Source organism: Nuphar pumila, chromosome 10 (genome assembly GCF_984573655.1).
Source record: "Nuphar pumila chromosome 10, dmNupPumi1.hap1.1, whole genome shotgun sequence".
Taxonomy (NCBI): Eukaryota; Viridiplantae; Streptophyta; class Magnoliopsida; order Nymphaeales; family Nymphaeaceae; genus Nuphar; species Nuphar pumila.
Window position 1 is genome coordinate 102,903,925 of NC_143258.1, and position 14,372 is coordinate 102,918,296.

A 14,372-nucleotide genomic window follows, 5' to 3' on the forward strand; every position below is an offset into this window, starting at 1 on the left:
ATTCTCAAGGAATTGACTTCAATTGATGAAACTAGTAGATCATGTAACTAAAATCAATTCACCAATGTACCTTTGGGTATGAACATGCTTTATGGGTTAGTGTACACACCTACCATTACACCCTTTATGAATTTGGAACACAATAACCTACCTTTGAGTAGAATAATTATTTCATAATATTACATATAATCATAATATTAAATCTTAACACTGTCCAAAGAACCCTCAATCAACACAATTCATATCACTTTGGTGATTGCAATATTGAGTTGATTGGTATCTTTAACTACAAACATATTTGTATTACAAAGCATGCACATACAATCATGACAATGCATGCATATTCATGATAAACTATGTATAATAAAATAAAAAAACACAAATTCATGTTACATCTCATATGCACAAATAATTTTTTGATAAAACATATCACATATATTATGAATTGAGTCATAATTTTATGCTTAAATATCATAGATAACTTAACACAACATAAAATTCATGCAATGTCATGCAAAACTCATGCATCTATGATGAAAATACACATAAAGCAAGAGAAAAAAGGACAAAACATGCTTATACAAGTAATACTTGAGGTCCTAGTGTTGGAACTGGTAAAAAAGTACCTAGAACCGGTTTGAAATCGCATGGAACCGGTCAAGAAAGACCCTGAGCTGGTCTTAGAATGGTCAAACCAGTCTGAAACATGCACAAAGACTTTAAAAACCTAAATTTGAATGAGAAAACCCGTGTTTTCTCATATATAAGAAAATTGGGCATCTTCTTGCGGGAATCGGTGAAAAATATTTTAGAACTGGTTAAAAAATGCTTCAAACCGATCTCAAAATCCACCGAACTGGTTATGCTCGTTAAATGGGTCAAATAGTGCATGGATCCTATGGACAGGATCTTGTTTCACACCTGATCCGACACAAAACTGTACATGGGCCAGATCCTTAAATCCAAACCCAGTCCAGATCCTGACCCGATTCAAATAGATACTAGGTCAGATCCCAGGGAACCAAACCTGAACCAACCGGATCCTGGGTCAGGGCTAGATCTGATCCACACAAAACCTAGCTCTCGGGCCCGAGTTCTGGATCGAGCCAAATGGGTCAAACACAGACCCGATCCGTCCAGAACCTTGGGACAGGTCTAAACCCTATACCGGATCCCACCGAATCAAGCGTAAATCTGGTCCACCTGGAACCCATTATACTGGGTTTCGGGTAACGGACCATGTCTCTAATGGGTTGGGAATAGACCTTGTGCACCTGGAACCTATGACTGGGTTCTAGGTACTAGATGGAATCCCAACCAGGTCAGGATGCACTATAGATGCTACAGTGAATCTTGACTCTTACCCTCTCAAAAACCTATATTTTTTTTACAGAGGGTTATACCCCCTTCCACTGTCTTCTTTCGTTAGCAGCCAACAGTGATGGCCTGCCTGACAACAGCTTCGTCGATGACTGCAAGGGCGAAAACATACAACAAAAAAATGAAAGGGGTTATGTCCCCCCATCCCCCTTCCATCCGGCCACCATCATCGGTGGATGTCATCGGCTGCAGGCCCCAGATGCTGCCCGTGATGGTCAGCTGGCCGTCGTTGTGATATTTTGAAAATATTGCCAATATTTGTCACCAATTTTTTTTAAAGTTACTTGTATTATTGTATATAATAAATCACACTCATATATTAATTTAAAATTTCTTGTACTATAAAAATATATATTATATTTTTAATAAATTAAATAAAAAACCTTGACTCACTCGAGTCATCAAGTTGACTCATCCAAGTCACCAAGTTGAATGTGTCCGATATGATACCGAGTCCTTAGAATGTCAACCGTGTTTGGTAGGAGTTGTCAGTGCGGGTTGGGACGTCGCAACTTCAAAACCCAATTGTACATTTGTATAACTGGTGGGGGTCTGCCTAATCCCAGCTTGCCTATAAAAAAAATGTGTCCAAGACAAAGCACTGGAAAAAGGAAAGCTGATAAACAGAACCAAAACTCATTTGGATCATTTTGAGTAGGGATGCAAGCGATGGGGATCAAGAGGAACTAAATACACGGGGAGTCTTGTCCTGTCACATGCAGAACAACCAAAAATTGCAAAACCTCGATCATGGATCTGACTCATTTGCATCCTTAATTTTGGGTCTTGCTTAGGGATCTCTTTGTCAAACAAGAGTGAATGTCTTCTCCTAATTAAAACACAAACCTTTGACTAGGAGCCTGACATGACGGCACCCAGACCTGGTTTGACATAGCCGAGCGTCCATTAATGGTTCAGCCTAGCTCTTCACAAACTCAGGCTGGGTTTCATGGCACAAACTTGATGGAGCTATCCATCATGACTGAGTCTTTCCTTTAAATTTTCGGGTCGGTTTGCTATTCTGAGTCGTCCAACAAAGCTTAATATCACACCAAATAAAAATTTTGATCAACTTGGAGGAAATTCAAGGAAGTGCAGTAGAGCGGTGAAAGGAATTAAGTTTTTTTCTTTTGCTCGAAGAAGCTTACCTCTCAAACCCAGGGAGTCGCCAAGCTTCAGCTTACGTAGGGGGAGACGACCATGGGATTTGAACCCAGACTGCCCGTCAAACAGTCTAGATCCATCCCACTACAACAAACCCCTTAGGTCTACGTAGACAAGTGTTTGGACAGATCTGTCCCATTGCTCTTGTGAACAGAGATCTGCAGATTTTTTTTGTTGGTACGCAGACCTGGTCCAAATCTGCCGATTTCTTTTGTGTGCAAGCAAGCAAGCTAGCTATATATAAATGTGTGTGTGTGTGTGAAACCAGACACGGATGTATTCAATCCATTGATGTCTGATTTGGAAATATTTTTTAAATTTAGACTTACAAAATATCTTAAGTAAATGCCAATATATCATGATATTTTTATAAATATAGAACATAAATATCTTAAGTAAATTCATATTTTGTCAAATATATCATGATATTTGGCAAATATCATGTCATTGTACAATTTAAAATAATGAACTAACATAATTTTATTTTTTTTATGAAATTTTGAAAAAATATTGCCAATATTTGTCATCATAATTTTTTTAAGTTATGTGTATTATTATATATAATAAATCACCCTCATATATTAATTTAAAATGTCTTGTACTATAAAAAATATACTATATTTTTAATAAATTAAATTAATAAATCACAGGAACTCTTCAGTTGGATCATTTGCAAGGGAATTCACTAACTTTGTAGCCTTTCTTCGTTGGGATCACATAATTAACAATCTACTACTGTTATAAACTTTGTGAATCATTAACCATCTAAAAAGATAAAATCTATCTTGAAATTGTGGATCAGATACAATGATCCAAATACAAGTAAATCCAAAATACAAATGGATCCAAATGAACCCTTGTCTTTTGCTCGACTCCTGCGTCAGGTATCCAAACCCTTTGTGTGTACCCAGATCCAGCCAAATAACATATTGTCAGGTTCAGGTCTCAGATCAGGTTGTGCCAGGTTGAAAAAAAAATAATGGTCCAAACGTAGCCTGTGTACATGTGTAAAGAGTAATTGTATTATCCATTTCTTTATTGTTTATGAATGCATATAATACTACTTGGGTAGGGTCTAGTGGGTTGGGATATCCAACAAAAATCACAGCCCAAACCAACCCAAATAATACATGGGCCAAGGCCAGTCCAACCCGAGTTTCATTTGGGTCTTTATTTTATGCCCATACCCAGGTATTCAGATTCAAGTCGGGCCAAGTGCCCAACACATATAGCAATCGATTGAATTGTGTAACCTACAGGGGAGCCAGGATCAGGTGCCATCGCATCGCACACTTTGAATTGTGCCGCTGCACCTGATGCCCTCCATCTTTGGCTGACAGTCTATCAGTTGTGGGGCCCAAAAGCAGATGGAGGGAAGGCACACTCAAAGTGTGCCATGTGATGGCAACTGATCCTGTTGAGTTATAAGTGGTGATGAATCTGGCTTAACTAGATCTTGTATCACAAGATGTGGACTCAGCCCAGACAGCAAACTTCACCAGGCTCACGTAGCAGGGTAAACTAAACGTAGCTGGGTTGAATGAAGTTAATTAAAGTCCCTGATGAGAAACCAGGTGAGGCTGTCGAAGGGCGGTCCAAGGGTTGTCCGTATCCCTTACACACTAGCCTTGTTGAAGGTGAGAGAGAGAGAGAGTAATAAGAAAAGAAAAGAAAATGCGTTCCTTACCCATGTTTGTCAGTCCCACCCGAGCTGGACATTAGGTATGTGAGAGATCTTGTGTTTGTCAACACCTCTGCAATCCTCTAATTGGGGACAACCAGAGATCCCGAGCACTTCAAGTCGGGTGAGACCTTGCATCGCATCCGGCAGACTCCTCAGCTCCGGTAGATTGAACAAATATAGACGCCGAAGCTCGGAGAACTCACACAGCCACCCAGGCAAGTGGGTCAGACGGGGGCACTCTCCAATTGTCAGCACTTCAAGTCGGGTGAGAACTTGCATCGCATCCGGCAGACTCCTCAGCTGCGGTAGATTGAACAAATATAGACGCCGAAGCTCGGAGAACTCACACAGCCACCCAGGCAAGTGGGTCAGACGGGAGCCCCAACCTGTAATTGACAGCTCTTCAAGTTGGTGGAAGTGTTGGACCCATTCTGGTAGGGAAGCGACTTTCCAGTCCAAACTGATTGCCAGTCTCCAGACTCTGCTGCCCAAGTTTCGGAAGCCACCCATTTTGATGCCCATCTCCTCCGATTCAACCCTTAGCGTGAAATCCATCGACGATCTCCTTGACATTGTCCAATTATTAGAGAGAATATTCAGGTACAAAAGGTTGGGGAGGTGATGGGGTTTCAATACGTCTGCAATGGAAGCCACAAGATCAGGGCAATCATATAAGTCCAACTCCTCCACCAAAACCATACTCTCCATCGCTTCCTCCAAAAGCATCTTTGACTCAAAATCCATATTTATGCAACCTTTGATTTTCAGGCTTCGGAGTGCATTTGCCGCTTTGAGGCCACATAAAAACCCTCGCTCTCCAAGAAGGTTGAGCTTGGGCACTTGGCGAAGGTTGAGTTTTCTCATGTTGTCTAGTGATGGCAAGGACGTTGACTCAAGCAAAGGAAGATCTGTCAGGTACAACTCGTTGGGACTGGTGAATCGTAGAGAATCAGGCAGTGCCCTCAACTTTGGGCAACCATAAATTTTCAAGAATTTTAGCCGAGGCATCAGAGTTCCTCCTTGTGCATTGAATGTCCACTCCTCCAAGCTTTTCATGTCACCAATGGTCAGCCTCTCTAACTTGGGAAAACCAGCTTGTCTCCCACCTCCGTGAAACCCATCATCGATAATCTTCACTTTGGAGGCCCTTTTAATACACAGACTCACAAGGTTGGGTAAACATCCCAACGAGGGGAGTTGTTCCAAGAACCTGCAATCTTTCAAGGTGACTTCCTCCAAACACTCGTATCCTGCTGTGCTCAACCAAGCGGGAAGACTCGTGCCTGAATAGTTGGATATTGTCAATGCCCTGAGGCCCGTGGGAGGTCGAAGCTCTTCATATATACCCTCTACTTTCCTTGCAAATTCCTCGTCAAACTCATAAATGCATTTGCAATCGCAAGAAAGCTTCAACTTTTGCAGCTTTTCTTTTTTCTCCAACTCCGCTTCTTTCGCCTCTTCCCTACTCCCTACTCTTTCAATGTGTTCTATGTGCAATGATCCTCTTAGATTGTTTAGGTGACGCAACTGAGCTATACCGCTTCCACTCCCATCCATCTCATCACTTCCCACAATAAACCTATCCAAGGTCTGTAAGAAAGTCAGCCGCCCGATTTCCTTTGGCAAATGTTTTAACTCATACATGCCATCCAAATGAAGATGCCTTAGAGAATTCAGATGTGAAATACCTTCGGGCAACATTTTGATGCGAGTATGAGCGATGTCCAACCTTTGGAGTTGGCTTAGTTCGGCAATCGATTCGGGCAACGCTTTTATGTCCATACCAAAAACACTCAAGTACTTCAAAAGTGCTAACTTGCCCAATGACTCGGGCAATACGCATGGGATTTTTTGTGTGAATTGGTATCGGTAACCCGGTCTCCATAGGTAATTCAGATCTAACACCCTTAGCCAGCTAAAACATAAAATGTCTTCGAGGGAAAATCTTCTTGTTATAGTTAAGAACAATGTGCGAAGTTTTGTCTCTCTACCAAGATCTTCAATTGGATATTCATCTTTGAACGATGAAAAGAAGCGTGCTGGGTCGGATGCCCTTTTCGATCTTAAGGAAATTGCATCTAATCGCTCTTGACCTCTTACGAAGAGGGCAAAATCATGAACTATGTCATGCAATTTGTAGCATGTTTCATTTCCATAGATTTCCTCTTCAAATCTTTCGATCAAAGAGCAATCAACCAATGCTTCAAGGTATCCCTCGGCCAAAGCTTCCGCAACCGAACCTTCATCATCAGAAACGAAGCCTTCCGCCACCCATAACCTAACCAACATATCCTTTTTCATCTTAAAATCCTTTGGAAATATACAACAATACGTAAAGCATTGCTTCAAGGGAAAGCGTAGATTAATATAGCTCAATGCAATAGCAGAAACCACGTTATCATCCCCATCGTTCATAATGTCTTTCCAGCCCCAAGAAGGGCTCCCCGCAACTTCTTGCCAAGCGGACCTTGTCCTCTCCTTTTTGCGCAACAAGCTTCCAATAACGTTAAGTGCAAGAGGCAGTCCTTTGCATTTCTCAACTATAACCCTCTCTATGTCGTTTAGTCCATCAAGCACTTCATCGTTCTCATCCCTTCTTAATACTTTAGCTTTAAACAAAGACCAGCTGTCGTCATCCGATAAGCACTCCAGCATATGTAAGTAAGATGCATCCATTTTTATCGCAACATTCTTCTTCCTAGTTGTAATCAGCACCTTGCTCCCCACCGCACCAACTCCCAAGACGGCATTCAAATTGTTCCACCAATAATGATCCCACACATCGTCTAAAACAAGGAGAAACCTCTTCTCCTTTAGGTGTTTTCCAATCTCAGTGCACAAACGATCCAACCCAATTACTCCAGAAGTATTCCCACCAACAGCTACCTCTAATATCTTTTTGAATAGTTCCAACTCTTGTGGCTTTTCCGATACACAAACCCACATTCGTTTTTCAAAATGTTCTGGATATATGTTGGGATTGTGATAAACCTTCTTTGCAAGGGTGGTCTTTCCACATCCCCCCATTCCAACGATCGCTACTACACGAGTGTTCTCTCCCCTCTCATTTGTAAGCCACTCCACTACCAACTGTTCGTCTTTTTCTCTTCCAAAAACCCGAGGCGCGGTGATGAGTGAACTCGTTTGACGGCCTCGATGTATCTCTCCTACAGCTTGAGAGGATCTAGATTCCCCCATAACGGGAACGAGGCCATAAAGATCCTTCTCTATCCAAATCCCACACAGTCTCTCATTTATTTCCTCTATCTCATTGGCCGTTTCGAGAAGCAAAGGGAGACTAAGACACTGACAGAAGAAATGAAAGAGCTTGCATACCTTCTGCAGTTGGGTTTGTGTACCATAATCCTCGTTGGTCTTGGTTTTGACACTATAGAGGTCGATTACGTCTTCAACATCATAAACGACCGCGTTCAGCCTCGATACCCAATCCTTGATCTCCTTCGAAGTGAATAGCTTGTCATGTGCATCTCTAAGGAAGGGCTGAATGGCCTTCAATTCACTCTCCAGTTTTGACAGATCTCCTCTCACTGAAGCGAGGGATTCTGCTTTCTTTATGCCCGAATCCGTCAGTTTCTTCAACACAGGGGAAATGATGTCTGTCATTCTTTAGCACACACAGAGCCACAGGCACAGGGACACAAGGGAGTGGAAAGAGGCAAGATGGGACGGTGAAGGCAGACTGGTAAGGATTTGATAAAGGTAATGAAACCAAGAAATAGGGTGCAGGCAAGGGATGACAAATAATTGAACCCCTCAACTTGGGCAATAGTTTAAACCAACTTGATTCAACAGATAAGGACAAGGGATGTGGCCAAATTTCCAATAATGCTACTTGTCCGTTTCCTCAACTACCGGCACTCAATGTTCAACCACCAGCACTCAATCTTGACCCCACTGTTGATGATATCAAAATTCCAATAAACAAGACTTTCTTTTCAGCATTGCTATGGAAGGGTTGTATTCATCGGCTTCATCTCTCCCCTTATTTTTTACGACTCTTCCTTTGACATTGTTCAATACGCAGACGACTATCATGCCACCTCGCAGAAAATGGCATGGATAATTAGTGAAAAAAAAGCTAAAATTTATAGTTTCAACACAGATGCTTATCTTTGATTGTCCAAATCACATAAATATGACGGTGGAAAGGGCTCCAACGTTTATATGAGAGCCCCTCCTTGGGTCTTTCCCCCTTTGTAAGATTATCCTTTTATAAGACTTTCTCTCTCATTTAATGAATTCTTTCATGTTCTTTGTGCATTTGTACTCTTTTGTGAGTGTTTATCCTGTGCCTTAGGGGAAATGATGTCTGTTGTTCTTTCGCAGACATAGAGGCACAGGCACACAAGGGAGTGGAAAGAGGCAAGATGGTGAAGGCAGACTGGTAAGGATTTGATAAAAATAATGAAACCAAGAAATACGGTGAATGCAAGGGATGGATAATAATTGAACCCCTCAACTTGGCCGTTTCCTCAACCACCGCCAACCAATCTTGACCCCACTGTTGATGATATCAAAAGAAGACTGCTTTTCAGCATTGCTATGGAAGGGTTGTATTCAGTGCATAGAAGGGCAGCCGAGGCTGGGTTCATCTCTCCCATTATTTTTTACGACTCTTCGTTTGACATTGTTCATTAGGCCGACGACTTGCTTATCTTCTATCATGCCACCTCGCAGAAAATGGCATGAATAGCTCTCAACATTATTTTTTTTTTCTGCAATTTCGGGACCCCAAATTAGTGAAAGGAAATGCTAAATTTATACTTTCACACAGATGCTTTAACCAAAAATTGGAGGTTGTGCTTATCTTTGATTGTCCAAATCACATAAATATGAGGGTTGAAGGGGCTCCAACGTTTATATGGGAGCCCCTCCTTGGATCCTCATGTGTATAAATCAAGGATTATCCTTTTATAAGGCTCTCTCTCTCTCTCTCATTTTAATGAATTCTTTCTTTGTGTTCTTCATGCCTTGGTGCATTTGTACTCTTTTGTGAGTGTTTATCCTGTGCGTTTGTGCACATACTTTGTATTGAGAATTTAGTGCCTTTGTGCACATAGTTTTTCCACTTGATCATGCACAAGGTTGAAAGCTAATCATTGGAACTGAAGCTATCAAAAAATAACAATCACATAACATGCTTTTCATTATGCATAAACATTATGCTAACATTCATCGTAAATATAGATTTTAGGCATGAATCAAAATCCAATTTTTTATTCATACATAGGCTTAAAACTTCACAATAATTCAAAAATATGCATATTAAAAAAGGCAAAGCCACATATTTATATTTATTCTTAAAATTCTAAAATATGCTCATATTTAATTATTCATAAATCTTAAACATATATGTATCTATATTTGAACTATGTCCGACACATTCAAAAGTTTTTAAGCATATTCTTGTTCGTGAAAAATCAAATACATATTTTTCTCAAAAAGCATGCAACATGAACCATTTCTAAAACTATATATATATATATATATATATATATATATATATATATATATAATTCAATGGTTTTATAAATATACAATTTTCTTGAAAAGCGTGAAACACAAATAATTTTTAAAAACTATATATATATATATGTATAAACTTGTTCGAAATACTCACATTTGAATTATTTTAAAACTTATTGTATACATACAATTTTTTTGCTCATAAAAATCTAATGGTTTCATAAATATAAATTTTCCTCGTAAAATATGCAACACAAATATTTTTTAAAATTATATATATTTTCAACTTTGTAAATACAAAAAACCATTTCAAATAACTTAGAACTATGCATATTAAACCTACGTAAAAGCTCATACAAACGATGCACATTAAATTTGCACGAAAACCACAGTTAGTGTAGATTTAACTTACTTTGAAATCTGTCATATAAAACGCTTGCTGACAGTACGAACATGACAAAGACTAAAGCGTACGTTTCGGGTCTCACTAGCAAATATTTATCCTACTTTGAAATCTGTGATGTAAAGAGCTTGGCCTAGACAACTCTCACTAGCATGTTTGGCACAAAAGAGTTGCATGCTACCACCACAAAAGTAAAACTTACTTTCTCTTTTTGTAAATTGTAAAAGAGGAACATATTTTTTCTTTTTGCAAAGAATATCATATTGCAAAGAAAATCAAGTTTTTATCGGTAGTCTGACTGCATGCCACTTGTCATTACTCACAAGGACCTTTACACATTCCAACAGTAATATATATATATATATATATATATATGAAACAGTGTACCTCGCGTTAAATTGTTTTAAAAAAAAACTCTTTAAGAGCTGTTCCTAACCGCCGATGAAAAGTGAAAAAATGCAAATTTTTTTTCTTCGCTAATCGTGTGCACCATAAGTGTCATAAAAGTGTCTGATTTGCTTAGAAACTTTTTCTATTGATGGAAACACAATGTGTGTATATATATATATATATATATATATATATATATATATATATATATATATATATATATATTAACAAAATGCATGTGCACGTGCACATGGAAGGAAGAAAAGAGAAAACAATTTAATGTGCTTATGCTTTAGATTGTGAGACTAGTTCCATTGTCATGCAAGGCAAATGGATCACACTTTATCACGCGCAGTTACTCAATGAAATAAATTGGGCAGGACAGAGAAATAAACCATGAGCGAAAGTAAAAATATATATATATGGTTTTACTTTTTTTAGTAGGCAAAAGGAAAGCATATATTAAAAACAAAAGATGAAAAAGAAAGAACACTCCACGAGAGAATTAATTAGAATGCTAAAAGATAGTAAAAAGGTCAAAAAACGCAAAGTATAGTTGTTACCCATGTGGTCAGCCGATTCTGTGTCATGTTGAAGGTATATAAAAAATGGGATTGAATTCCACTGGGGGCATGAGGGCTGTTTATCATGGTTGGGGGCAGGTAAGGCTAGCTGGGTGGTCGTGTCCTCAACCAGGAGTTTTACAGCGTAGGGAGACGGGTTCCATTGAAGGTTCCTTATGAATCGTGTTTTTATAGAAAAATATGAAAATATGATTTTATGACCCAAGAAAGCATATTCTAGGCCATTGATTTTTGAACCCTTATAAAAACCTGCCTAGTTGTTATAGTCGAACAATCCAAAACCCAACTCCTCCTACGAAAAACATGTAGATCAGATCTCTATGGTTAGTTTTATGAAAAGAAAAATGAAAAATAAAAAATAAAACAACAAACAAAAATTTATTTATTTTTTTCTGATGGGGTTAAGCAGACCCAAAGGTACCATTGGGATTTGAACTTTCAAAGTCCAAACACAAGGTGGCGTGCACTAGCTCCTCCTACCAGCCAGGTGGAGCCCCCAGTTGGCACAGAAATTCATTTGTACACCTACAAACAACTGTAGCAAATATGATCTCGTGTATATATATATATATATATGAAAACCCTTCGACGCTGGGCACGCACCGCATGCCCAAAAAAAGAGATTTTATTTGTGGTCAAGACCGCCCCTAAAAACTGTATCAAGCGCAAAAAAAATTGCACCGCTGATGGTGCATCAGCAGCACAAAATCGTTCTATTTGGCATGGTGGTAAATGAAACATTTTATCAGATTTTCAATGTTTTTTCAAAATTTTGTAAAGATGTGTTCAAATTAGAAATTGACACCATTGGTTAAAAAAATAGTATTTGTAGTCTCAAAATTTTTTGAAAATTATAGGCCATTGATTTTTTAATCCTTATAAAAACCCATCCATGTATTGGAATCAAATCCTCCGAGAACTGATTCCTAGAAAAACAAGCATATAGAATTTCAATAAAATATAGAAATTACAATAAAATACTTCATTTAGCACATTGCCATATTTAGCACGGATCTTGTATCCTATGTATATAAAGGTCTCCTAAGTTACCATCATAAGTTGCCAAGAAAGAATCACATAAACTATTAACTATTGTTATTTACAATAATTACACAGGTGGTTAACTGTTGTTATTTTTTTGTTTTTGTATTTTTATGGATTGGCAAAGATTATTCAAATTCGTTTAGACGATTTTTAACAATACAAAATTAAAGCAAGACCAATGTTGTTAGAATTGGTATCAGGCCAGAATCGATTTTGACAATGATTTAGAGAATCGGCCAATTTAGAATCGAACCAAATAAAGCTGAATCGGCCAATTTTTTACCAGAAGATGAGAAATCTCATTCAAAAATAAAAATATAAAATATAAAATGTGGAGTTAGGTAGACACTTGAAAAAAATAGTACACTTGATCATTCTTCTAAAAAGGGGTTTCAGAATTGCCATCTTTTAGGAAAGTGGTAACTTTTAATTTTATTGTCTCAAGGCACCTGAGATGTTTTTTTATTGAGAAACTTTCAAATACCTCCAAACTTTTCTATCTAATTCAGGCGCACACCAAAAGTTTCAGGCTTTGTGATTTCCCATCAAAGTTTTTACCATGACTAAACAAATGACGAGTAATGGGTCCCTGCTAAATGAAATATGCTAAAGTTTTATAACGTTAGAAAAAAAACAGTTCAAAATCTTTGTAAATTTTAGAGGCTCTAAATATCATTTTTTCATAAAAAACACACGATCCAAGTGGGGATTCCTCATGTCGAAAGAGCAGAAAAACCCAGTTAGCACGTACCCATTACTCGACAACTAATTTAAAATGACCATGCTATCCACATACCTTTGCCATGTGTGAGGGAAATTTCTCTTTAATCGTTCCTAACCATCTAACCTTCTATCTCTCTCTGCACTTCAGGCTTCATCTCGATCTCTCTCCAATTCATGCTTCATCTCACTCGATCTCTCTCTCTACAGTTTGGCTGGCTCCTTATAGAGCATCTTCATGGCTGCGGCATTGCAACTAGCTAAAGCATCCTTGCCTCTTCCAAGCTTGAATAAGACCTTACATAAAACATTGTGCATAATATGACTGGGATCTAATGCAAGGGCTGCTTTAAAGTCTTCAACTGCTACCCGCAACTTACCCTGATCCGTATTATCTTCAGCCTGCAAGTAAATACAATCAGATATGTTGGATACTATCGACATTGATACAGTATTTCCATTTATGATATTTAACTGAACTAAATGTAGGTTTTACACTATTTGCCTTCTTCAGCAGATTTTTCAAGCCAAAATATGTTTTTTTTAACTCACTGTGCTCTGGATCAAGCCGAAGACCTTTTTTATAGTGCCTGCAAAGAGACATATTTTTCATGTTGATGAAAACAGGCATTGAAGCAATGAAAATGAATGGCAGAAACAGAAACATTTGTGCCTTGATTTTGCATTCCAGACATATACTTCTTTTTGGAGGTTGTGTGTTAGATGCACATGTATTTCTTGGACATGGGACTCAAAAATGAACTTTGAAATGTATTACACCAAAACATGTTCATCACCTCTTTGTAATTATCCACTGTATGGCAACTCTTGTCATGAATCATGATCCATTATTTTAAAAAGATGAAAAGACAAGCTTAGTTTTCTTTTCAAGTAAGAAAACATGTCCAACTGCTCCAAAAGAGAAAAGAGTAAATATTGTATTCCTTCACAAGGAAAATATCAAAGCTGAGTTTGAGTTCAAAAATCAAACAACAGACAGGACTGGATATTCAAGTAAAGTCAGATAATGAATATATTGCTAAGTAATGTGAGAAAATGTATAATTCGAGTTACACTAAAAACCATAATGAAGTTGACACTTCGTTCTAAATCTTGATCTATAAAAGATACTCCAATGATTCTATCATATCAAAAAACAAAGTGCATATTCTTATGCATATGTTGAGACAAATACATTCAGGATGAACAAAAATGCAACTATTCTCAAACAGATATGGTCAAAAGACACGATGCTAACTTAACATGAACTTCAGAAGACGAGATCAAGAACCAGGAGGTCAAACAGGAATAATGAGCATGAATAAAACCTTAGTGACACTAAAATTCTTGCGACTTTCACATAGTAATACTCTCGCTGTCATGTAATGATCATAGTTTCCATTACATCAAACACTTGGTACGCAAATCACCAAGAAGAGCAGAAAATCAAAGAGCGGAGAAAACGAATTTGAACAAACAAACAAAAATAAAATGCATATGAACATGGGTGCCATAA

The 14,372-nt window shown here is 38.2% G+C and overlaps 1 protein-coding gene across 1 annotated transcript; it reads right to left on the bottom strand.

Annotated features, from left to right (window-relative positions):
- Positions 1 to 3,262: 3,262 nt before the first annotated feature.
- LOC149827685 (putative disease resistance protein RGA3) lies at positions 3,263 to 7,943 on the bottom strand. The gene is made up of 2 exons (XM_090019556.1): positions 4,232 to 7,943; positions 3,263 to 3,539 (listed from the first exon to the last, which is right to left on the bottom strand). The coding sequence occupies exon 1, from the start codon at positions 7,850 to 7,852 to the stop codon at positions 4,241 to 4,243; it is 3,612 nt and encodes a 1,203-aa protein (XP_089875682.1). The 5' UTR covers positions 7,853 to 7,943; the 3' UTR covers positions 3,263 to 3,539; positions 4,232 to 4,240.
- Between the last annotated feature and the right edge of the window lie 6,429 nt (positions 7,944 to 14,372).

What these genes read in the sequence shown, in the direction of transcription:
- LOC149827685 (XM_090019556.1), bottom strand. Translation starts at nt 7,852, where the DNA reads ATGACAGACATCATTTCCCCTGTGTTGAAGAAACTGACGGATTCGGGC.